The following is a 25,673-nucleotide window of genomic DNA, read 5'->3' as shown; positions in this document are numbered from 1 at the left end:
ACCCCTCAAGAAAGTGTGTGTTTCATTCAGTCAGTGTGCCCTGGCACTTAAGCAGAGAGCTCCTCCTGGCAGGAATTCGGGTTTTGGGAGTGGCACATTCCACATCCTGGGATTTAGCTCTACCATAAATGGTAAGCTTGCACATAACACGGTGACGTAACGGCATGCCGACATCCCTAAAACAAACAGTGGAGCTCATACGAGAGGGGCGAAAAGTGAAGAGCTACCTCTCTGCTCTGCTTTCGAGGAACCTGCGTTGCTTGAAAACTGACGTGGTCAACAAGTGCCGCACATAAAAAAATGTTTGGGTTGTGTTTTTGTGTTATTGCAATTGGGATAGCCTCCAGGTTCCCTGAACAGGATGAGGCGAGCGTGGACGCTGAATGAATGAAAACATGTTCCCGTTTTTGTTTTTTTAAAACTGGCTTCAAGTGTACTCACAACAACGCATTTAATTGACCAAGGCAAAGATTATTCAGTTCAGCTTCAGTTATATTTATGTAGCGTTAAATCACAGCAAATGGCACTACAAAGACACAGTCCAATTCAAGCCAATTATAATCCAATTCACTGTCATATCGTGAATCAATCAAATAAAATTAATTAAATTACAAATTAATTAATTTGGAATTCATTGAATTCGATATGATTGTATTATGGTTATGTTTGAGACATTTCTGTTGTTGTCTGTCAATAGTTGCACATATTCATAGCATTAGCAGCCAGGATTATCGTCACAATATTGGTAGAGAAAAGCTAGTCATTAGCGTTAGTCAAAATCAGTTCAACTGAGTTGAGGTAAGATGTTTTTTCTGTAGTAGATGTACGGTTTCTTTGAAGTGTTGAAACCAATAAATACAGATTGTGGTATCATGTGACCAGAAGCAGGGCTAGTTCAGTATCAAGGAGCCAAGTGGGAGCTTGCAGTGACCCATCCTCTTCATTTACGATCTGTGGTCCCTCGGTTATCAGAGAGGAAACTTCAAAATCGATTCGTCCAGCTCCAACCTGAGGATCCACCCCCTTGCTGTAATGCTTCTGAGCTGCGCTTAGACGCATGTCATATGCAGAAGGAACTGAGCCAAGGGGCTGAAGTAGATTAGTTATTCTCACAAGTTGCCTACAGTGTTGAAAACATTCACATTATGCCTCTCCGGGTGGTGATGCAGGGTCCCGGCCCCTGGGGATTCCGGCTGGTTGGGGGAAAGGACTTCGAGCAGCCACTGGCTATTTCCCGGGTAAGTTGACTGTACACTTGGCAGCTGTGTTTTACTTCAGGTCCCACACCTTTGCTCGCCCTAAGTCACTTTATCGATGCCCCTCAACTTCATTCCAGACTCCACGTCTTTCAGGTTAACGGAAAGCTAACGCTAGCGTTAGCCACCTCTGTACTTTCTTGAGGTGCGTTAAGTTAGCGGCTATAACCTGCGGTACCGTGTTTTACATGGAGCCCCTGGTCCTGGGATAAGATGATGAAACCGTTTGTTGTCTCCATTTATCTGTTTTTTAAGATGGTCTTATAGACAGTTTAAGTACTGTAAAAACTATAGCTGTATTATACCACTTTTTTGCCTTACCTTATAAGGGAAACGGGACCATTTTTTTTCTTTTTCCTATTTCACTCACTTCTTAATTTTGATATGTCGCTTCCTTAACGTGTCTTCTGTTGCACACTAGCCGTACAGAAATGATTTAACGTAACTGATCAACGTGGGAGGTTTGTGGCCCCATCAACTGGCTACAAGAAGATAATTGGTAGTATACAGATAACAACTTTTGGAATGTCATAAGCTCGTTGTTGTAACGAGCTGTGCTCACACTCTGTGGCAGAAGTTCTTCCAGCTTTATTTGTTGGTCAGATCGTTCATTTCCCGACTGAGTTGAAACTGTTCTTACCTTAGCACGTGTTAAGCCTGAAGTTTTACATTGATGTTGACAGTATTTTTTTCAATAGAGCGATTAAGGAGGTAATGATTAAGGTTTTTAACTTGTGTTCAGAATTCCCATCTGGAAGTCTGTACTAACGCTAATAGTTGTTCAGTTACTTTACAACACTTTGGTATACATGATACAAAGCTTTTATGCAGCATCATACAGGAGGACACTTTCGTGGCTGTATTGTAGCAGTATTCCACTCTCCACTGTGTACTTTTGCTGCTGTTCCTGTTGTAAATGTCGTCCACACCACCCATGGAAAAATTCCTGGATTGTGTCGGACTCTTTCTCTGCTTCTGGCCTTTATCTTGATGGATCATCTGTCCTCTGGGCCCCGGACTGAAAACTACCTCTGTTTACTGTAAACAGCCAAATGTGTGTAAAGGTTCTTGCGGGTCAGCTTTAAAACTGCAGCTCAGTAGATCTAAAGCCCTGATTAGAATGGAGGCTTTCAGCCTCCAATTTAATGGCGCATTTTCCACATGTATCAGACTTATGTATTTTTACACATTCAGGGGGTTATTTTTAAAGAATCTTTGGGAAAACAACTCTTTGTTAGTTATAAAAAACAAAGCTGTGAATCTGAAGGTATCAAATACCCTAACACCCACTGACCCATCTTACTTTCTGGCTCACAGGTTGCTTTTGATTGTGAAGTCTGTCTCTCTGTTGTAGGTCAACCCCAGCAGTAAAGCAGCCCAAGCTAACCTGTGCATAGGAGACATCATCTTGGCTATCGATGGAGAGCCAACAGAGAGCATGACTCACTTGGAGGCGCAGAACAAGATCAAGGGCTGCGTTGATGAAATGGTGCTCTCTGTAGACAGGTAGGTCGGGACCACGTAGCCACGGGCCAGAAAAACTGTGAGTAATGTGAGACGGCCGAGCCAGGTGTTCATTGAGTGATTTTATATTGACTCATTCTTTGTAGAGGGTGGATTTCTTGCCCTTTGTTTTACTAAAGCCCTTATTCTGAGAAGCGTCTGTATGCCGGACTGTGTTGCAACCTTTTTTATTTCTTTATTTCTCTGGATTACATCAGAACTTTCTGGAAGCAGATGAGTTTAATCAGCACGGAGGTTGAACAAGATTCAACAGACAGACTGAAGCAAATATGCTTGTTTGTCAGAAGGAGGGGGGGGGGCTGCAGAAGAAACCAAGCTCATGTGGGTACATGCCAGGGCTCTGCTGCACTCAAAGACGGAGCCATAATATCATGGTCATGTGCTATGATGCAGGAAGCCACTGCCAGAAACAAACAAAAAAAAATCTAAAACAGAAAAAGATTGCCTCCGTTGTGTTTGAACCCATGATTTGCATCAGTTAAGCCATGTTTCCCTTCTTCTGCTTCTCAGGTCAGAGGCGAAATTGTGGTCGCCACTTTCATCTGAGGAGGGGAAGACTCATCCGTACAAGATGAATCTTGCATCAGAGCCACGGGTGTGTGTCATCATCAAAGCTGGATCTAGACTTTTTAAATTGCTCCCCCTGCTCTGTCATTTAGAGTAACATCAGGAAGTCCTGTATACAGGTAGCCACGCAGTTTCTGGAAGCCTGAATAATTGCTGCTCCCTATGCCTGCAAAGGCTTGTGAGTTTTTTTTTTTCTTATTGCCAGCAATGAAGTCATTGTTTGCTTCCCAACAGGAGGTTTCCTAGGAGACGGTAATTTATCAGCCAAGCTCTGACGAAAGCCTCAGTTCCTGCCCGCTGTGTGGAAAGTTGAGACCAGAGTGTGTATTCATGTAGGAAATGGTGTCCCAGGCCCTGTGTGTGTGTGTGTGTGTGTCACAGGTTATAAATGTTGTGCGTTCTTCTCACACACTTAAGAGCTCGTGTTTTGAGCATTTGTCCTAAATCCCACACTTCGACGCGACTATGCTGCTGTGTGAACTCCGAATTTTCTGTCAAAGCACTTTATTTCTGGAAAGTTTACACGGCTGCTGGGACTTTGTGATTTTCTGCAATTTAGATGTCAGAAGCTTGATGCATGAGTTATGTTTGGAGGCATTTCCGTGGTCCCGCAGTGTAAGCTCGAGCTGGATTTGGTGGTATTTGTGTGCCCACTTTCATGGCATGCCAGTGTCATTATATGCTTGTATATAAAGTCTGTTGGTTGGTGTAATTACACAAGAATCCATGTCTTGCTAAATTATATCAAACTTTGTGTTAAGTGAGAAGCAAAACTTTAAGAAGAAGAAGAAAAGTATTTTCTGTTGTTATTTTTCCAAAGTCGTCAGAAGCAGCATTATCGAATTAATTCCCGTAAAACTCCAGAGACTGGGTGTTCTCAAATGCATGTTTGTGTGTGCGCGCAAGATCAGAAGAACATTTCACGTTCACCAGAAAGCACTGAAAGTCCACTCAGCTCTGCAATGTTTGCACTGTGTTGCATGTTGTGGACAGTGTGTGAGCTATTTTACAACCATCAGACTCCTGTTGCACTTCCCAACTTAAAGCTTCACACACAAAAAGCTTAGATGGAGATATCCCTTTGATTGTTTGTTTTCTTTTTTTCTTTTACAGGAAGTGAAGCACATAGGCTCATCCCACAACAGGAGCGCCCTGCCTTTTTCTGGTTTCGGCTCCAAAGTAGTGACCAACCAGTACAACAACCCCTCTGGCCTGTACTCCTCAGACAACATCAAGGACTTCAACTCGGCTGTGGATGAAGTGAAGACCATGTCGACAACTAATGACCCCAACACCAAGTAAGTTAATTTTAAATGATGCCGTCTAACTCCAGTCGAAACAGACAGACCCTCAGGTATGTTATTTCTCTAAATTGGCTTTGAAGAGCGTTTTTGTTTCAGAATTTGCACAGTGACACAAATACTAAGTCAACTGGTGTTTGGATCACATCGTGCACTAGATCGGTCGCTGTTTTTACTGTGTCAGAAGTTCAGAGGAGTCAAACTATGCCTCGGGAGGCCAGCTCAGCAGGTTTTTTGCTTGCCGTGTTTTGACAACAAGCAGAAAACCATTGGAAATGTTTCAAAGTTTGAAGAATTTGGAGTGAAATTTGATAGCGGTAACAGCATTTTTATGGAAGAAGAACTTATTTGCATGCAGATCTGAAACAGGACTGAGGTCGCTAACTCAGGGTTCGCCTGAGAGTCACAGGAGACGAGGAGGAGGTTTTAACTTATATTGCACATAACAGATGTACATGCTGCTGTTGCGATGTTGTGTATTTCCTGTGAGCCATGACAGGAATCAACTGTTGCCTAAACTTCCTCTGATTGAAAACCTACACGGCATCAGAAACTTCTTCAGTGATAACTGAAGCAGTGAAGGGGCTTTTGGGTGATCCATCATGCTCTTTGGGTCAACATCAAGACCGCTGTGTGTCACCGTGTTTAGCTTTTACCTCTTTGGAATGTTTGTACTTTTTTTCATGCTGTCCTTCGCAGCAGCTCACACTGATATTGAAACACCGTCTTTGTAGTGCTCCGTCAGATCCATCAGGGGTGGGCAAGATGCCACCCATAGTAGCAGATTCTGAGGTGTACAAGATGCTGCAAGAGAACCAAGAGTCTGACGAACCGCCAAGACAGTCGGCTTCATTCAAGGTGCTTCAGGAGATTCTTGAGACAGGTACAGATACCGTTTGGTATTTTCAGCTTTTATCAGTGCTTTGGGCACACTGTGAAAGACCCAGTCAAACATCGACTGTTTTTCTATCTGCGTTTGTAGGTGACGCAGATAAACCATCAGGCTTCAGGAGTGTGAAAGCACCCACTACAAAAATGGGATCATCGGTGGGGAACACAGAGAAATTGCCCGCCTGTGACAAATGTGGATCGGGGATTGTGTAAGTATAATTTTTCTTCAGCTCATGTTTTACAGATGGGGTTCCTTGTTTTGTTTTTTGTTTTTTTTGTTCTGCACATAAGGAATAGATCTGGTTATTTATGGCTTCATATTTCAAGTGAATCGACTCAGCTGCTGTCCATCTTGCCCAAAAGGCAAATGTGATTCAACAGAGGATTATTTTTCTGTTTGTCTCCACCTTGTGGCTGAATGTTGTAAATGCCACAAGACCTACTCATATTCCTGAAGCTCGGCTGCTGTTGAGTCATTTGCATCTTGTCTTTATGTTCACCTGGATTGGCTGTCTTTCTGAAACGGTGTGTGTGTTATGTTTCAGTATCCCACGCAATGCTATGATTTAGAAAATTATGAAAAGGAACAAATCCTTTCTGTCTGCTGTAGCAAGAAAAACATCATTAGACCTGAATTAGATTCTGACTCACTTCCTCTTGATCACGCTTCATTCTCTGTTTCTCACAATAGCCTCACGAATCCTTTAAAATCAGAGTCGGGCTAAAGCTTTGAAACTTCTGCCAGATTTAACGCTGTATTTACACTTCAGGGGGATGGTGGTGAAGCTGAGGGACAAGTTCCGTCACCCGGAGTGCTACACCTGCACAGACTGCGACGTCAACCTGAAACAGAAGGGACATTTCTTTGTGGAGGACCAGATTTATTGCGAGAAGCACGCACGCGAGCGAGTGACCCCACCCGAGGGCTACGACGTTGTCACCGTCTTCCCGAAGTAGAGCGCTCGCTGAGCCCGGCCTTGGACTGCACACCACTTTAGTACAAGACGTAAACCAAGACCTAACGCTTAGCTCATGCTTCTTCTAAGACTATAAAATGGTTGTTTGAAATGTTGATTTGCACATTGACTCTGATCTGCATTCCAAGAGAGGACTTCTTTTTTTTTTCTCTCTCTCTAATTACTTTTTGTATTACAGACACTGTGTTTAAGTCATGCTTTTCATTGTACATGTTCGGTGTGTTTTTCAAAACCACAGAAACAATGAAATGAAAACTTGTCAACCACCCCTGGAAAAAAATAATTTTCACTGTTTTTTTTTAATTAAATAAATGCAATTTTATACAGCAAAATGAAAACAAAACACATTAGAATATCATTGCCAAATAAATATTTTAGCTTAAACCAGTTTTCTGTATTGATTGTGCTTTCTGGTCTTTTCATAAGGAAGTCTGACTGCAACACTGCAAAAACGACCCCCCCCCCTCTCTGTTTTGAAGTGCTTTAGAATTTAAAACAAAAAAAATGCCACTGCAATGTTCCATGTGAGATTAAGCAAGCTACGTTTATAAGAACCCTAATTAGTCACGTCACTACGGCTGTTTTGGTTTGATTGCAGATGGAAAACACCTGCTGTGACATCAAGTGCCTTCAGTCTTGAACTTCCCCACCGAAGGTTCCTCTACACACTTTTTAAGAATGAAGAGTCGTGCTTAATCGTTTCTTTTTTTTTTTTTTTTTTTAACCAGTGAGGCAATAAAAACTCAATGGTGCCACGTATGCCTGAGATCAGTGTCAGCACATAGCGACGTGAAATAAAAAGTAACGGGGATGGAATTGGACTGTTCTCTTGTGAAAGTTTTGCAGCTCGTTTCGTGAGCGGAGACGTAAGAGTCAGCAGAGGTGCTGTAACAAGACTCTGAAGGTGACGCTGAGTCCCACTCGGCAGATGAGTCGCTCTCGGGACTCCTTAAACCGGACACCGCCGGCAGGTAGTCCAGCGTGAGACCGTTTTGGTCGCCCATACGCAGAGTCTCGGTCAGAGCCCAGATGTAGTTGCGGGCAAAGCGCAGCGTTTCGATCTTGGTCAACTTCGCGTCTTCGGGCAGCGCCGGCAGAATGCTTCTCAGCGCATCCAGAGCCGAGTTCAGGTTGTGCATCCGGTGGCGCTCTCTGTCGTTCGCCTTCATTCTGCGCCTGCCGCGCTGTCCACACTGCTCACTTCTGTGTTTTGGGGCTTTCACTGAGGACACTTCCCTTCTGAAAACTTTCAGTGGCATTCTCGGCAAATTCCCTGTAGTGGCGTCGGTTTCTTTTACAGGGTCGAGGCAAGCTGGAGAACGCGTGGTGGTCGTCTCTGCAGCACCGAGGGTGCGCAGGTCGTTAGGAACGCACCACAGTTTGAGAGACATCCTGAACAGATGAACAGAGTTGGAGCGAATGCATAGACTGTGATGTTATCCCATTTTCCCCCTCCTGACTCAATTAACTGTTTAGATGCACCACTATCGCTAAAAAAAGATTTAAAAACCAAAACACAAATAATTGCAAACTATTACAATAATCAGTTGCACGATTGTCTATGAAAAAAATAATCGAGCTGGAAAACATCAAATAGCAGACAAGCGCTTCATCTAGATGGATCTGTTTGCACTTACGTTTGTACTCGTGACAGGTGAAGCGAGGATGAAGAGACAGACAGTCGTCCTCTCTTGCAGCCAGAGGCAGCAGACAGCTTCTATGTGCAGCTGACAGTGAGGGATGGCTGCGCATCTCTGTCATTTTATATGGCCTTTATCTTATCTTCGCTCACCGTGGAGTCCTGAATCAACAGCGCCTCTCAAGTGGCCAATCAGCTTCCAGACAGGGTGGCCCCCCACGCTCTTCCCTGCGCCCTCGTTCTTCTGTCTGTTTTATTGGAGAGAGTGAACATCGCGCATCCAGAGGCAGCATTCTCAAATAAGGACACATTCGGAACCCCTGCTGATTCAGAGCTGCTACTCTGGGAATCGCGTTGCAACTTTTTTCCCCATCTTCATTTCCATCTTGTCAGGCGTGCAGTCTGGATCTCGCACATCAAATACTACAGAACTCGGTAGAAACCACTGTGAGCATTGCTCTATTTTAAGTATCAGTGGGGTGACGCGCGTGTTTCTTTTGCCGGAGAGAAATGTTGAAGAATTTAGTAACAAAAGTACTCTCATAATATTGGAATAAACATGTCCATTTGCGCTTCTTAAAATGGTCTACTTTCAGTGGCAATATCATATAATTGTTTATTATTGCGGTCTTCACTTGTAACGCGATAATAAAGAGAAGCTGGAAATGCACTTAAATCAGCCTGGTTACCTTATTTTGAGGCGCAGACTCTGGGGCATCACTGTAAATATTTAAGTTGTCACTGCATTTCATTTGAAAAATATATAATTTGGGACTAAGCGAGAGTTTGCTCTTCCAAATGTTTTTAGAACTCTATATCCTCGAGTGGTACTTGTAAAGCCACCTTTTACGCACTCAAAATACCCTGTAGGGTTCATGGTGATCATCCTAACTGTGCAAATCTGGAAAGAAACTTACTTAGTGTGACATAATAAACTACAAACTGAAGGAAAAAAAGTATCTCCACGACTATATTTGAATAGTTTGTTAATAAGAACACAGCTGCGTATTTGCGATTTTTGCGCATATCTCATCTGTAGCATAAGTTCTGAGCTCCCGCAAGTTCGTCCTTGACTTGTCTTATTGAGATATTTTAAATGGTACGTTACCTTATGTTTGCTAGGAAAATTGAACTCGTATCAGAAAAAAAAGTATTTTAAATTACATAAACACGGGGATGAACGTTTGCTTTACAGCGTTAGAGCGCAAAGATCCGCTATTCAGACAAAGGCAATTACGCATGAGGGCAGCTAACAAAGAGGATTTGATTGGGCAAAACCTGCTGTGTGAGTTAAAAGTACAAAGGGTCCTTTCATGTGTCCCATCAATAAAAGCTCGATTTCTTCTTTAATGTGAGCATATTCCTGTGCGCTATGACATCTCCAAACTTGTCCATTGTCGCCACAACTCTATGACGCATTGACTTTTAGAGAGTTAAAGATTAGTTAAATGTGCCAACGACATTCAGACACATTCTAACTTTGATGAAGGGAGACGGGGGAGTGTGCCAGAGCTCAAACATGATTTACAATTGCTAACAAAGGACCACAAAAAAGCTCTCCTTAACTTTCTGTCTAAATATGTGTTTTGGGAACAATCTGGTAACCATATGCTTTCCATAAACTAGACAAATACACATGGTAGATAGGAGATGGTGGCTCGCTGTTATAAAAGGCATGAAAACTCTAAAGTAAACTGGATATTACCACTTTACAAATAATCATTGATGCCAAATCCATGTTCGGATATCGGAGACAGGTGTGGGTTTGAAGTTGTCAGACTCTCCTTGATTTTTTTATCAGCGTGCTGCAGTGTGCTGCTTGTTATGCAAAGTGTAGGCAAACATAAGCGGCCAGTTGCTGTGGAAATGGCAGATATGGGAGCAGACCTGCTTCGAAAAGTGATTTAACAATATTTAACAATAAACTGAGCAAGCTCCAGAGCAGGTGATACCTGCCCGATGTTCCTGATTAATACTTCCTCTACTACTTCACTTTACAGTCTCTTTTGCCTATTTATTAAACGAAATCTATTTATTATTACTTTAGCAAACAGAGGTACCAGGTGGGGCTTTATTTCCGTCTTCAGCTTTTTGTTTGAAGGACGTTTTGAGGGAGACAATCAAAGTCCGACAACTCGCTGACCAGATTGTTGTCATCCCAAACTAGCAGCGAAGCCTTTCAATGCTCCCCCTCCTCTTATTCTGTCTGGCAAAGAGCTGTTGGGGGAGAAAAAAGAAAAGGGAAACTTCTTCACCAAAGGAAAAACATCTTAAAAACATTTAATTGCAACCCGGATACCATATGTACACCTCTTGTGAGACCTCCCAACAATGTGACTGCCTTTTAGAAAGTAGAGAGTGCGCCTTTGGAGACGTGTGCGTCTTTGGAGAGGTGCGCGCGTCGTGACCACCATGACCCCGAACACACTTTACACAAGAACTAATTCACTTTTAATGTGCTTTGGAGTCTCCTTTCACAGGCTACGCATTGTAGCTCTCACCCCAGCTTTTGAAGACAGTGTACACCAATTACAGTGGAATCGCTGGGCTTTGGAGACGGCTTGTCTTTTTGTAAAGATTGTAGATCTCAGGGACAAGTAGGGCTGTCTGCAAGTCTCTCCCCTTCAGCCCTTTAACTGTTGCACAATACATTTCTTTCTTTGTTTCTAATCGCTTATTTACGATGCAAAAGTGTTTGTTCATTAGTGGCACTTTGTAGAATAAAAGAACGAATCGGACATTTTTTCTCAGTGGATAAATGAAGCCTGACGTTAAAGACATAATCATTTACCATTTTGTTTTTTATCAACCTCCGTGGAATTTATCATTGAGAAAGAATCATTTGATTCTAATGTGACACGGTGGCTTTGAACATAACCTCCCAAGTATTTGGCAAGAATCAAATGTATCATTTCATTGGTAGTTTTCAGCACAGCAAGTCAATCATGACCAAAATAACCGTTGAAGATGCTTTGCCACGTCCCGTTATTTTTAAATATGAACTCAAAATATTTGTCAAAATTCTCTAAGAAGAAAAATCTGAGGAGACAAAAGACAAGAAAATAGGGACATCTTGAAAAAAAAAAGAATCCTGAGCATTCATTCAATTGCTGTGTCCAATTTTAGAGAAACTTTACAGTCATAGATGTTTGGCAACTGAAAATATGGCAGTTAGATTTCCTTAAGAATCAAATATGAAGAGTCACTTCTGAAAGTAATTTTAGTACAGTGGACCTCAGTTAACACAACAAACCTGTCAACAAAAGGAATTATTGTATTATGCAGCTGTAGCTCTCGAGGAAGAGCTGTCATCTGCCAATCAAAGATTGGTGGTTTGACTCTCTGCTTCCTTGTGACCACAGGTTGATGTGTCCTTGGGCAAGACACTGAACCCCATGTTGCCAACCAATGCATCCATTGTTGTGAGAATGTTGTGATAGAGATTGTGCTGCCTGTAACACTGTATAGACTAAGATATCATGCTTTGTGCTAAATAAGTATCCATTTACCATTATTATTAAGTGCCTGTCACATACAGTTACAGATACAGTCGTGAACAAGAAAGTACACCCTCTTTTAACTCTAAAGGTTTTTGGTAAATGAAAAAAAAATCCACATCTGTAACTTACTTTTGAATTAAAGTAAATAGAACCTCATACTACTTTGTTCAAATGACAGATTAGACCTTCTCAGTACTTTCTTTTTTTCACTAAAAAAGTGTGTGGAAAAAGTACATTCACAACATGATTCAGTAGCTTGTACAACTATCTGTATGTATTAGTCTGTCACAATATCGTGTAGGAATTTCAGCCCACTTATCTTTACAAAGTAGCTCCGGTTCATTGAGCCTTGCAGGCATTCGTGTAGTCTTGACTTTGAGTGGGTCATTGTGCCAGATTGATTCTTTTCCTTTTCCTTTATTCAGTTGTAGATTCGTAGATGTGCCTTGGATCATGCTTTGACACTATATATCCAGGTTTTGTAACTGCAGAACAAGCCCAAATCATCAGCCCTCCACCACCATGCTTGAAAGTTGGTATGAGGTGTTTGTGCTGATATGCTGTGTTGAGTTTACTCCAAATGTGCTGCTGTGCTTTATGTCCATTCATCTCCATTTTGGTCTGATCTGTCCAACAGACATTACCCCAGAAGTCTTGTGGTTTATTCAGATCCAGCTTTGCTTATCCAAGCTGTGCTACCATGTTATTTTTAGAGAGAAGAGTCTTTTCCCCCTGCAACACCTCCACATAAACCATACACGTTCAGTCTTTTTGAAATTGTCCTGTCATGAACTTTAATATTTAACATGTTAACGGAGGTCTGTAGAGTCTGAGATGTAGTGCTTTGTTTTTTTTTGCAATTCCTCTTATCTCATCAGTCTGATCTTGGGGTGAAGATTTCTGGGACGTCCACTTGTTGAAAGATTGGGTGCTGTCTTGAATGTTTTATACTTGTGAATGATCTTTGTCATTGAATTAAGGACTCAGATTTCATTGGATATGACCTTAGATTGATGGACTGAAACAAGTACTTCTCCAAGATCACTGCAGATGTCTTTTCTCCTTGGCATTGTGTGTTAACACACACCAGAAAGCTCTAGACGAGCAAGCTGCCAAAACATCTGTCTTAAGGGTGTACTTAGTTTTTTCACACATTGTCTCCTCTAACTAAGATACTATTGGCTTAGAAGTTCTAAAAAAGAACGGAATCTATCTCAAAACAATAGATATAATATGTGTCTCAGGTTGTTTTTCATCGTCTTGTTGCTGATCGTGTAGTTACAGTACTTGGCAGCTGTGTGGCGCTGTTTTCAAAGGAAAAAAGCAAAACAACTTTCCGCCTCATTACAAAACTGACACAACAAGATGCCTTCGGTGATATTGAAAATATGGGAACTTTTTCAAACTTGGCTTGAATGTGAACTAGTCCCATAATTTTAGGCCTAAACATTAATTTGTCATAATTGTTGTTATCATTATCAAACTATGTGAACATTCCACTATCAAAAATTTAAATTAGTCAGATTTGTTGTATGATGTAAACTTGGTTTTAATCCTTACAGATGGTCGTTGAATGTAGCAACAGAGTAACCAGCTGTGGTCTAAAAAGTAAAAAAAAAAAAATGCTGGATTCCAGTTTTTAGGTAGATCTACAAAGCACATGGCACCTTGCGGACAACAGTCTTCTGTCCAATTAGACCTAGGCAGAGCATTGTCAGATCTACACATGCGCAGACAACGCGCAGTTATAACAGACTTTTAGTTACTTCCTGAATCAGGGGTTAGCTTGCTGCTGGGTCGGATAGTAGCATGTAGATGCGAGCCGAGGACTCACAGTAGGCAGCTGGAGGTGATTTTCATAAGAAACAGACTAAAAAAGGACTTTCGGTGACGGTTTGCCTCGGAAACATGGATTACTGGGTAGGAATGCCTTCACTTTATGTCGTTTGGTCACATTACACACAGGGCGATGACAGTGCTGCTAGAAGACGCTTAAAGGGAGACTTGTTTATCAGTAGTGAAGTGCGTTAATGACCCCTCCGTTTGTTCTTATGGATGCACCGAGACCACAGTGGGTTTGACTGTGACCCTTGTTATCAGATTCTTGCGCTGTGCGTTTATTGCTGTGTTTGAAGAAAACTTAACCAACTTTGTCACTTTGGCCCCTTACAGAGGACTCTTCGGGGTCATGAACATTTTTTTTTCATGATAGAAATAACACATATCGAGTTTCGTGTTAGGCTTCTATAAAGTCAAAACCTTATGTGTCTCTATGAGGGACTTCCTCTGTAAAATGTTTAACACTCCCTATTGTTAATTGTTGCAAACAGGGTAAAATGGGAGATCCTGTTCAACATTAACCTTCAGGAAGTTTGAACAATGTATTATTCTTAGTAGAGCCACCAGAGAGGTTTTTCAGATTTGTGGGGCTTTCCTTATAAGTGCACAATCAGCTGTTGTTTACAACATCAGTTAGACAGAAAGACTCAGCACCAGAGGTCAACTCCTCTGACACACATCTGCTGTCAGAGCAAATTTTACTGTCTACATTTGTGTGGAGATCGACTGGATTGGAGGGAGAAGGAAGAAGTTGCTCAAAAAGCTTATCTTGATTGTTGCTTAAATCACGACGTCCCTGGGGCTTTCGAGACCGTTAAAGGAAACTTTCCATACACCACAGCTGTAATTATTTACCCCCGAATGATCCTCTTTGACTAAAAGCCCGTGGACATGTTGTGCCAGCAGTCTGTTCTCCCTTGATGTATCGAGGAGCAGCCACCTCACATTTCCATGAGAACGCAACCTCCTGTGAGGCAACAAAAGCTCTGATCTCAGACTAGTCAGATGTTGTATTGGGTGAGGGGGAGAGCAAAGGAATGGGCGTCCACTGCTCAACAATGAGCGAGACAATGCTGGTACAAGAGCCTTTTATGTAAACTTGGTTTAAGTTTTCCTGAGGCAAAGATGGGGCTGAATGGCTTGGAAAAGTGTGGGTGGACCGGAGGGCCAATTGTACTGGATATCAGAAAGAGGCTTGTCTCCTCAGATCAGACTTGCTTATGGCAGTGATGTCAGATAATTCCAGTCTTATCTTGTCTTTATGACACACCAGTGGCACCGATCCTGTACAGGTTTTCGCGCATGTCTTATCTGCCATGAAAGCTCGCATGGAAGGGGTTCGCATGAAGTTTGTGGCTTACTTTGCGTCGCTGCTCTTTGCAGCAGTTCTTGCTAAACCTGAATGATAACATGCTGTCCAGACCGGCAGGTATGGCAGCTGTTGTGTGAGCAGACACTCCTGTGGCTCACAAGCAGCCCTCCACTGAACATTTATTAAAAATAATTTTTTTTAAAAAGCAACAACTTTCATTTGAATTGATTTAGCAGATGATGTTGTAGTAATTCATTAGTTCCTTTCAGGTTGTGAAGAAGCCTGCTGACCTAATAAGCAATGTTCCCATTGCACAAGAGGGACTTGCCTCATTGTGTTGTTATATGATGTTTTCTTTCAGACGGCACTGATTTGTGATCAGTTAAGATACCATCTCTTGAACCTTAAGCTTTCTCCCTCTGATTGTGGCTGATGTGGAGTGTCCTCACTATCAGGCTGCCTGCTATAAAGTTATTAAAACACAGCGGGCGAGAGATAACGGAAAGATCATTTTGGCTTCACTTATGCAGTTACGTGCACTGGTGTTTCTCTGTGAAAACCTCTGCCATCACATTCAGATGGACAACAAATATTTCAGCATTTATTGGGGATTTATGCTTGGACGTACGAGTGCGATGTTATTTATAGCTTCCTTTGTGTACAGGCGAACTTCCTGCGTTATCTAAGCATAACTGATTGCAACACATCCCCACAGCTGGCTGGTTGTGCTTCGGCCGGTTGGGGCGGTGGGAGGAGTTTGGCGATAGTCGTCCATTTAACCGACAGCGTTCACTCACTCTCACCTGGTGAAGGAAGAGCCGACCATCTGTGAAAGCTACTAACCTCTTTTTTTTGTTGTTTATCTGAGAGGGAACAGGTTCTTTGTAGGTCTGACAATGTCTTCAGATGTAAGTGCTTAAGCTGGCGAGGCAGGGGTTCCTGGAATTGATAACGATGTAGATATTAGTAGCTATCATGGTAAAAGAGGCGGGTTATTAAAGCAGAACAAACTTTGTGTGTGCAGAGTGCCTTGGAGGTGTACAAGGAGATGTTGCTGCTGTACCTGGAGGAAGGCCGGCGGCAGGTCAACTCTCACTGCGCCCAGCTGGAGCCGTGGCAGATCATAGGAGCGTCCATCATCACCACGCTGGGGGCTGTCTGGGTCAAAGGCTTCCTCTTCCAGCAAGAAAGTAATCTTTCACACCTGATTCATGAGTAGAAAGTAATCCTAAGGTGGATTGAACCCGGTTTTCCTGAATAGTTTCAGTCTCACTGCTTTTCTGTCATTTTTTAAAACGTTTTTTTTAGCCAGTTTAATTTTTTTCTTGCATTCTTTTGGCATTGAATATTTTAATCCTGCTAATCCACTGCACGGTGTCTCCAGATACGAGCAGGTTTACGATGACAGCATTCCTTTCCGTGCTACTCAGCATTAGCTGAAAGTGCAGTACTTTGTGTCCCATGGACGATCTGTTATTAATCAAGCAGTCCTTGGCTGAATTTGTAACAAATTTGTAGCAAAGCCAGCGCCAACAATCTAACTGCAGGTCATTAAGAGTAAAAGTATGAATGAGGCCTCCTGGTGGAAACTCGCTCCCCAACGTAACTGTAGTGAGAATGAAATGCTTTGTGAACTCACTTCTGATTTTCAGACTGCATCTCGTCCCGACATGTGATCATTGGTCACAGTCAGGAGCTGCTTATGTGACCACAATTTCACCACAGCTGCTGCCTTGTCTGTTTTTGGTTAATAGGTCTCATTTCCCGAATCAAGAAGAAGTGCTTTCGACTCATCAGAAAAATCCCCTTTGTTGGCACGTCAGTAAGTGTCGGTGGTTAATCTCTTCTTTCTTTGCAAATTCAGCAAATGTGCTCTGACTCGGCTGTCTGAAAGTCTTATGAGTCACCAGTGAATGACTTCGTACCCAGCATGGGGTTGTCGGACCTTTGACATACTTTACATCATGTGCTGATGATAACGGGGTTACTTCTGTTTATTCACTGGTGCTGCTCTCTTTAAATCAGATCCAGGGGCAGCTGAACAAGGCTTTGGATGACATGTCTCTCAGTCTGTGTACTCTAAAGGAGGGGATGAGCTACACTAAAGAGCTGCCCTCCAAAGGTCTGACTCAGAACCAAGTCATGGAAAAAATAAAAGAGTACGAAACCCTGAGTAAGTGATTGTTTATCTCAGAGCATCTTGGATCGTTTTCTATAGGACTCACTACAAGAATAGCGTTCATGCTTTTTCTCACTGATACGTTCATTTGTGGGAGGTTTTCCCATTAAAGAAGGAATGTTTTTGAGAAAGCCAGTGATTTCTGAAGACACAATGTTTCATTTCAGATGATGTTCAGTGGGAGAAAGGCTGTGTTTCTGGTGCAGTGTACTGGGGCGATGAGTCACTGACCAAACTCCTGGTGAAGGTATGCGTCTTTGTATACGTCCCTGAACTTTTGGCATTCCCAGCACAAACAGCCGTTTTTGCTGTTGGTTACAGTGAGCAGATCTAAGCAATCTTTTGTTTCTCCTCCTCTTCATTCCTTGTAGATATTTAAAGTTAATAGACATCTTCACTTTAGTCGATAATTGATCCGTTTTTCTGTTCTTAAGGTATATGGAGACTTTGCCTGGAGCAACCCTCTTCACCCAGACATCTTCCCCGGTGTAAGGAAGATGGAAGCTGAGGTTGTCAGAATGTCTTGTACACTTTTCCATGGCGGACCAAACTCCTGTGGCACAGTGAGTGACCACACAGAACAAGCCTGTTACCCCACACAGAGAAAAACGGCTGGCTTAATGTGATCTATCTCCTCTGCTCCTTTGTCCAGGTCACTTCAGGAGGAACAGAGAGTATCCTGATGGCCTGCAAAGCATACAGAGACATAGCGTATGAGCGAGGTGTCAAATACCCTGAAATGTAAGTTAAGCTTTATAAAACATGACTCAGAGTCCAGGCATTTTCTTCATTTTGTTGCCCGGAGAAAGTTGTTAAAAAAAATTTCGTTCCAACTCCTGCAGCCTCGCGCCCGTGAGCGTCCACGCAGCCTTTGACAAAGCAGCACATTACTTTGGGATGAAGCTTGTTCATATTCCCCTTGACAAGAAAACCATGAAAGTAGATGTGAAGGTGAGAACAACAGATCTGCAGGCGGCATGTGTACGTGCGAGTGGCTGCTTCTTTCAGATGTCAGTAACAATATTCCCATATTGTTCCGTGCCCAGGCTATGAAGAGAGCCATCAACAAGAACACAGCCATGCTTGTGTGCTCAGCTCCTCAGTTTCCTCATGGAATCATGGATCCTGTTGAGGAAGTGGCCAAGGTCAGAAATGCAACATTATTCCCTTAGATAGGGTTCAAAATGAAAAACATGGAGGCCAAATCCTTGACACTTTACCTCTGTGTATTGCAGCTTGCTGTACACCACAACCTCCCGCTGCATGTGGATGCCTGTCTGGGGGGTTTTCTCATTGTGTTCATGGCTAAAGCTGGTTACACACTAGCTCCATTCGACTTCAGGGTAAAGGGTGTGACCAGCATCTCTGCTGACACCCACAAAGTAAGGAGTGGCTCTTTATTCTCTAGAGATCAAAGCAACAATTTCCTATGTTTTTCTTGTTCTGCTCTTTTCCGAACTACAACACATAGTTCATCATATCTAATAACGAATGCACTGTGTATGTGTAACATGTGTATTGTTACTTAAAGACCAGTCTTTAAACCTGTCTGGCGTGATGCAGCGCTTATAATTACTTGATTACTAATCATCTCTGCATCATGTTTTTCTCCAGTATGGCTACGCTCCCAAAGGGTCCTCTGTGATCCTCTACAGTGATAAAAAGTATCGTCAGTACCAATACTTTGTAGCTCCAGACTGGCAGGGGGGGATTTACGCCTCACCTTCTGTAGCGGGCTCCAGGCCAGGAGGAATTATCGCTGCCTGCTGGGCAACCATGATGCACATGGGAGAGAGTGGATACGTGGATGCGACCGGGAAGATCATCAGGACTGCATGCAAGATCAAAACCGAGTAAGACACACAGGTTCTCACAGGTGTTAATAAAGCTACAACAGCTCTCACTGCCTCTTAAATTCATTCCTCTTTCTTCTTTTTCGCAGACTCCGCAAGATAAAAGGAGTGTTTGTTTTTGGGGATCCAGAAGTGTCGGTGGTGGCAATCGGCTCGGATGTTTTTGATATTTTCCGACTCTCAAATGCACTGACGTCAAAGGGCTGGAATCTGAACACACTGCAGTACCCATCCAGGTTGGTGTTTATAAGGGGGGGGGGATTTGTTGGTGTGACATGTATTCACAAGTACATCGTCTTCTCTCTCACAGCATCCACATTTGTTGCACGCTTTTGCACACCCGGCAAGGGATAGCCGAACGCTTTATTCGTGACATCAAAGAGCAGGTCGCCATCATCTTGAAGAACCCCAAAGAGAAAACCACAGGAATGGTGAGTTGGTTTATATCCACCTCTGATGAAGTCCCTTATGGGTGAGCAGCTATTTAACTGGACTACTGCAAAATGCCCCCTTTCAGCTTGTTAACGTTGGGTTTTGTCTGGTTGACGTGTTTCCTCACAGACCAAAAGAAATGCACACCATCCCTTATAATAAGTCTGAAGGTGTTTCTTCCGGCTCAAAGCCCGGGTCAGGAAATGTGGAGCGTGTGCAGAGCATCTTGACCATTTTGACTTTAATTTAAATGTAATGTATTTTAAAAGTCTGTTTTTAGTCAGACTTACAAATGTCATTTAAATGCACTGACTGTTTAAAAACAATGCACTCAAATGATGCGGTATAACTGCTTTGGTTTTTTTTTTCCTGTCAATCACTGTTTCCATCTCTAGGAAACACTTTCAATTTCATGTTTGTAAAGCTTGCAGATGCAGTCAAGGGAGTCAAAACATGCCAGCTGGTTATTTTTGGCTCTATTGCTGTAGATGTAATGGTATTTAGTTTACTAGTAGTAGTAAACGGTTCACGTTCCTTGTAGAGGAAGTGGAACATGGATAAATGAATTAATTTTCAAATGTACTTATTTGTTAAGGCGTTTATTCATCTGGTCTTTTTAGAGACTTGCTACATCAATCATTGAACAAAATACACTGGATGTTTGGTTTTCTGTGCGCTTGTAAGCTCACTCGTGTCTTCCTGTTGTTTCAGGGAGCCATCTACGGCATGGCCCAGTCCATCCCAGACCGATCCATGGTGACCGAGATCTCCCGTGGTTTCCTGGATTGTCTCTATAGCACTGAGGTTCCCAAGTCAAACACCAGCCATATGAATGGCAACGGCAAAGCCCACTGAAAAAGGCATACAGCCTTACTAACCCGATCCCCCGCCGGGAGACGCGCTCGCTGCCTCCCTGAGCTCCGAGTTCATCGCTCAACGGTTGCCTTATCTTGCATACGTGTACTGTCTGCAAAGCTCTTAGAAGCACAAGCCATCATCATTTTAATCAGCCCAGGGGGAAATTGCTTCTACCACTGTGCCTTCATGGCACAGAGAAGACATGACTGGGTCCAAACGAGTTTTAATCATTTATTTTAATTATGTCTTGGGAGTGCGTGTGTGTGTGTGTGTGTGTGTGTGTGTGTGTGTGTGTACGAGTTATGTTGTAGAAGTTAATTTCCATGTAGTTTTTGTTTAATACCTATGTTTGTAATGATCTCTCACTGACTACATCACTTCTTTTTTTTTTTTTTTTTTGTCAGAACATTTCAGCTCACTGTCATCACTGTCTCATTGCCTGCGATGACTCGGCAATAACTCGAACCACTCAGAACCTTTAAGAATCGCTGTGCTGCCCTCTAGCATGAAAGCTGATGTACTGCTTCAGACCAGCTCCACATTTCTGTCGAAGGTATTTTAACATTACCATTAAGCACTTCTGAGAGAAACAGCATTTATTGGTAACAGCACTGCAGCGCCCTGACAGGAGCATATCAGGTTAATCCGTAAATCACTTGAAACTACACTTTTAGACTACAAGGGCATTAATATTTAGAAAGCAGCTGGTGGCATCCACAACTTATCAATCATACTCACTCACTCACTTCCTTTTTCTTTTTTTTTTTCCCCACACATTAGTCAGTTTGCTGAATAAAGTAATTAGATGATTTATCTTTTACCATCTGGACTCAAGGTTCTTCCTACTTTTGTTCTGCCACGATATTATTAAGAAGCATAAACTCGTTTTTTTCTTTTTAGGCTACATATTCACCTGTACGTCACCTTGTCGTAATCATTTGTCTCCTAATTCAATCTACCTCAGTCTCTACTCAATGCAAATGACATATTATCATCCACTGAAACATTCTAACAAGGTGACTGTTCTCCATGTCTATCTTAATAAACTTAACAGCTGGCGCAGTAAAAAAAACCCACAAAAACTGTAACACGTTTCCTGAATTCACCGACTCTGAAAGGGACTGCATCCACTGTGACTGAGGCTCTTTATCCACAGCCTGAATGATTAGTTTTATCGTGAGGGAAGCTTTCTTTCTGTTTGTGGATATAACGTTCTGTGATATCCATTCAGCAGGATGTACAGACATTTACTAAAAGCTTGACAACAGTGCAAAACGCACACCACAAAGTTCGCTTTAGTTTACGTACTTTTCTAATATTGTTGAAATTGTTTGTGCAATATTTGTTTTTTTTTGTTTTTTATGAAGTGAAACAAAGGGGTATGCTCTGCTATTAACGTTTAAGTCTATAGAAACGTCGTTCGGAATATCAGCTTATTGGCCTCGTTGGCATAATTTGAGCATTTGTGTGACCACTACTTACGCTTTAGTCTTTTGTTTGTTTTCAGTCGTTTTTTACATGCTCTTTTTCAAGAGATTGGCGTGGAAGTATTTTGGTTCCCACATATAGCATTTTTTCCTTCTTTCAGTCAGTGTCTGGTTAAAAGACTGATCATACCCCCCCCTTCCCTCGCTAACATGAAATACATGGACAACAATGAGTTGCAGCCATGACTAATTGTGTTTTTTCTGGAGAAATAACTTTTAAAAACTTGATTGAATGGCAATGAAACCGAATAAAGACTTTTGCTCTTAAAACCTTTCTAAGCCCTTTACATTTCTTATCCCCCGGTACGGATTTTTCAGACATTTCTTCTATTCTTGTTTGGTGACGATACAGAGCAATAAGGGCTCGAGTTTGGGCCAGTTTTTCTATCCGGCATCATCAGTGATTTAGGTTCACTGCTATTTAAAGCATACTTCAAGGTAAAATGTGCTCAAATAAAAACAAATTCCATCTTCTTAAAATGTTTAATTTTGATATAACCACAAGACAAGTGTAAATTTAACGAGTAACTTATGTCTTTAAAGGATCTTTTTAAAAAAAAATGTTTTTACATTTATCCTGCCCTGTCCAGCACAGATTTCTGAATGTGTAACATTTAATCTTGTAACATGTCGTAAATGCCCAGATTTAAAGTAAGGAACATCTCCTAAATCTGCAGCCTACAATGGTAACCCAAACGGAGCCAGCTGGCCTCAGCTTTATATCTCTACTGTGTTCAGTTTCCAGTAAAATGGGTTCAGTCTAATGAGATCATTTCCCGGTCATTTTTCAGTTACAGCAAGAACAGTGTGTCATAGAAATTAACTTTTTACTGACGGTACAAAAATGTTTGGCACTAGTTCACTCACGGGGACAGAAGTACAAAATCTGCCACTGAATGCTTTCTATAATAAAACCTGGAATGGTTGCTGGGAAATTCTTTAAATTCTAATTTGTAAACAGGATTTATCCTTTTCTGCAGATATAGTGGTTTCATAATCTTTGGAAAAAGCTCGTCACAGGTTGAGGTTTCTGAGTTGACTTAATGTGACGAGCTCCAGTTTTCACTGCCGAAATAGCTGAAAGCAGGCGGCTCACATCAGAGAAGCCTGATCAATGAAGGTGGCCAAAGTGATGTCACGCTGGGACAGTCCCCCACAGTCGTGTGTGCTGAGAGTGATCTGGACCTGAGGCAACAAAAGAGAATGGGGCAGAGGTGGAAACTGTGAGTGTGACGTTCACATAACAAAGCGAATGAGTGTGTTTGTTTTTGCTCGACAAGGTCGGCGTCATAATTTCACCGCCCACTCTGGCTTTTCCACTTACAAAAGAACAAAACCCGAAACTGAACGATGAAATCAAACTTAGAGGTAATGCATAACAGACCGTGGACAGTCGGTGAACACGCAGCTGTCTGCGCCAAGGCCAAAACAAAACCTAAACTTATATTACAGGTTCTCATGTCTGATTTCTGTTGTGCAAAGTTTTCTATCAGATTCTTCAGACTCAGCCAAGGGTCCCAGTAACTATGGATTGATTATTTGTTTATTTTTTAAAGAATTAAATGAATTGCAGAGTGATAAATGTGCAAGAGCATATTTGTTTCCTGTTATAAAAAAATGGAAATAAAACTCCGCACATTGCCTAAACCAGGTGTTCATTTACTGTACAACAGCACAATTATCAAGGTGTAGGCAGTGATTGTCAGAATCTTCCACTCACCGATCATAACAAACCTTTAATAAATAGCAAAGCACAAATGGCTGTGTGTCGGTTCACTTATAGATTTAGAATAACAGATCCAGAAAGATGTGAGGGAAGAAGATGAAAACCATGCGAAAGAAGAAGGAAAGCAGGAGGAACAAGAAGAGGACAAAACAGGGAAAGGCCAAAGAAAGTTTAGAGTGTTCACCCTATTCATTTTATTTCATTCATCATTTAGAGTGGGTGTGTCATGAAGTTCTGGTATTGATGGTAATCGGGATGAAAGCACACACAATAATGTTGTGATGTGATCTCAGAAGATAAAATCAAAACCACTTTTAGCCTTCCAGCCTATTTTGAGTGCAATTCAATTGACAAAAAAAAGGGCAAGAAAAAAAACTGACATCGCAAACGCTTTTGACCAAAAGAATTATATAGTAAAACTCCGATATGGTGACAGTCCTATTTTACAGTGTACGGGTTTTGAAGATGTATGATGGGGGAACATTAGGAATGAAGAATCTAAAGTTTTCTAATGAGCTTTAGAAAATTCTATTAGACTACATTGTGTCTTTTTTTTCTTTTTTCCAGCAAAACTGCATGAGTGGAGAGTGGTTTTGACCTGGAAGTAAGAAGTTTTATGGAGTTGATCAGGTAGTTATGGATATGTGTTGAGAGTTGTGGGAAATGTAGTCACAATTACAAAAAAAGGCTACAGAAAGCTTATCCAGACTAAATTCAGTTGTGATCGTTGGGCTTTTAATACCTTAAAACTTTAATACCTTATTATAGACATTGAACCACTCAGGATGATGGTCCATCTTCTCTGCTTGTAAAGCCACTCTGGACATGAAACCAAAAGCCTGAAAAAGAAAAGAAAAATAATCCAGCCATGTCTAATATACCAGACTGAGTCATGTTAATTGTGTGAGGGGATAATATGACTAATATCGTCTATATACCTGATTGAAGTCTTTGAAAATATACTCTTTGTAAATGGCGTCCCGTCCCACAACCTCCACCCACTGAGCGTTGCGTAGCAGAGGGAGTAGGTGGGCCCTCTCCTCTTCAGTCAGACTCTGGATCTTACCGGCCTGAGAGGACAGAGCAGAGTGCAGTTGATTTAAAAAGGGGCAGTTTCACAAACACAAACTGTGATTGGTTGCGCGGGCTCCCATCTGGAAACAATGAGAGGCTGCATTCCTGATTTAAAAAACAAGCTGGTTCAAAGGTATGTGATGGTGGTGGGGGAGTAGAGGACTGGAAGCCAGGGGGGTCTTCCTTATGGTCATTTGCTGCCTAATCTTGACACATGATGCAGAGTCACATGGATCCAAATGAGTCCAGACTCACAATATTCAGCCTGAGCTGCGCTTGTCAACAGTTTCACAACATTCCTCAAACAGATATGATTTTATTGCACAAATGGAAGTCCCCCCCCCAACAAACAGATGTCTCGACCTCAGACTGAAACAGAGCAATGACATCATCAAGTATCATAGCAACGCTGTAATCTGCTCTATCTGTGGCGTTGATGGGCAGCACGCAAACAATTCCCACTGGCTTAAACCTCCATTATGCCTGCAACAAAACAATGGTTTCACAAGCTCACAGAGACTCAAAAAAAGGTGCTGGTGTCAATTCTATCGTTGGAACATATTATAGGGACACACCACAATTTTGATTTTATGATTGATCCATTTGAACACCTTCAAGAGCATTTTTGCACAAGAGTAAATGTCAACAGGTGTCTGTGTGAGAGGCAGTGAGCAGCCCTTTGAGATATATACTGTAGCGTGGTTGTGTACTCACCATGCTTGAAGAGTGTTGTCATGCACAGGGGAGGTTCAGCAGCTCCAGCTCCCTGTTGTACAGAGGCAAATCTGCTGTGGCAGTCAGTGAGTGCAACTGGAATGAATCCATTCAACACACGAGCCGTGGGTCCCGCTTAGCTGCCCTTGCACAAGCCTGAGCAGAAACCCTCCTTGCTGAAAGGCTGTTCAACCACTTGTCAGCATGGGTTAAATCATAAACTGCCATCTCTTGCACAAGGCACGCATGAGGCCAGCTATTGTTGCAGGATTCAACACAAAAGCCAGCACAGCAGTGTTTGCTGTGTGATGAAAGGGGGAAGATACTGTTCTTTTTGCATGCTCTATAATTATTGTATCTTATATAAACACACATACTAAATATTAACTTTAACCTCAGAGTAACAGCGTATTGATGACAATGCCTCTTTAAAACAGGACAGGAGATTTGAAAGGGTGGTCTGCTGGAGTTCATGTCAAAGGTTAATGAGCTGCTCCTGCAAGATTGCCCTGGTGAACTCATCCCTTACAGCGAGTGCTCTGGG

The 25,673-nt window shown here is 42.1% G+C and overlaps 3 protein-coding genes and 1 long non-coding RNA gene across 5 annotated transcripts; 2 read left to right on the top strand and 2 right to left on the bottom strand.

The window, feature by feature from the left end:
* The first annotated feature begins 998 nt into the window (after window positions 1-998).
* Window positions 999-6,903, top strand: pdlim1 (PDZ and LIM domain 1 (elfin)). The gene is made up of 7 exons (XM_072391380.1): window positions 999-1,238; window positions 2,611-2,762; window positions 3,291-3,375; window positions 4,461-4,645; window positions 5,383-5,531; window positions 5,631-5,748; window positions 6,310-6,903. The coding sequence occupies exons 1-7, from the start codon at window positions 1,146-1,148 to the stop codon at window positions 6,494-6,496; spliced, it is 969 nt and encodes a 322-aa protein (XP_072247481.1). The 5' UTR covers window positions 999-1,145; the 3' UTR covers window positions 6,497-6,903.
* Window positions 6,904-13,426: 6,523 nt separating this feature from the next.
* On the top strand, window positions 13,427-20,946 carry sgpl1 (sphingosine-1-phosphate lyase 1). 2 transcript variants are annotated; one of them, XM_072391377.1, is made up of 14 exons: window positions 13,427-13,575; window positions 15,831-15,996; window positions 16,561-16,628; window positions 16,832-16,979; window positions 17,153-17,232; window positions 17,420-17,548; window positions 17,638-17,726; window positions 17,828-17,936; window positions 18,032-18,130; window positions 18,221-18,367; window positions 18,600-18,838; window positions 18,928-19,074; window positions 19,149-19,269; window positions 19,982-20,946. In XM_072391377.1, exons 1-14 carry the CDS (start codon window positions 13,564-13,566, stop codon window positions 20,123-20,125), a joined length of 1,698 nt encoding a protein of 565 aa, XP_072247478.1. In that variant the 5' UTR covers window positions 13,427-13,563; the 3' UTR covers window positions 20,126-20,946. The 2 variants fall into 2 exon arrangements, with proteins under 2 accessions (XP_072247478.1, XP_072247479.1); XM_072391378.1 differs by lacking the exon at window positions 13,427-13,575 and adding an exon at window positions 15,644-15,714.
* LOC140313310 (uncharacterized) lies at window positions 20,507-21,655 on the bottom strand. The gene is made up of 2 exons (XR_011917031.1): window positions 20,904-21,655; window positions 20,507-20,861 (listed from the first exon to the last, which is right to left on the bottom strand). It is a non-coding gene; the product is annotated as an uncharacterized lncRNA (long non-coding RNA).
* A 661-nt stretch (window positions 21,656-22,316) lies between these two features.
* Window positions 22,317-25,277, bottom strand: pcbd1 (pterin-4 alpha-carbinolamine dehydratase/dimerization cofactor of hepatocyte nuclear factor 1 alpha). Its single transcript, XM_072391379.1, has 4 exons — window positions 25,130-25,277; window positions 24,280-24,411; window positions 24,100-24,180; window positions 22,317-22,800 (listed from the first exon to the last, which is right to left on the bottom strand). Exons 1-4 carry the CDS (start codon window positions 25,130-25,132, stop codon window positions 22,708-22,710), a joined length of 309 nt encoding a protein of 102 aa, XP_072247480.1. The 5' UTR covers window positions 25,133-25,277; the 3' UTR covers window positions 22,317-22,707.
* Between the last annotated feature and the right edge of the window lie 396 nt (window positions 25,278-25,673).

Source organism: Leuresthes tenuis, unplaced genomic scaffold (genome assembly GCF_036924035.1).
Source record: "Leuresthes tenuis unplaced genomic scaffold, fLeuTen1.0.hap1 SCAF_8, whole genome shotgun sequence".
Classification (NCBI taxonomy): Eukaryota; Metazoa; Chordata; class Actinopteri; order Atheriniformes; family Atherinopsidae; genus Leuresthes; species Leuresthes tenuis.
The sequence above is the reverse complement of the archived record's forward strand: the minus strand, read 5'-3'. Positions and strand labels throughout refer to the sequence as shown.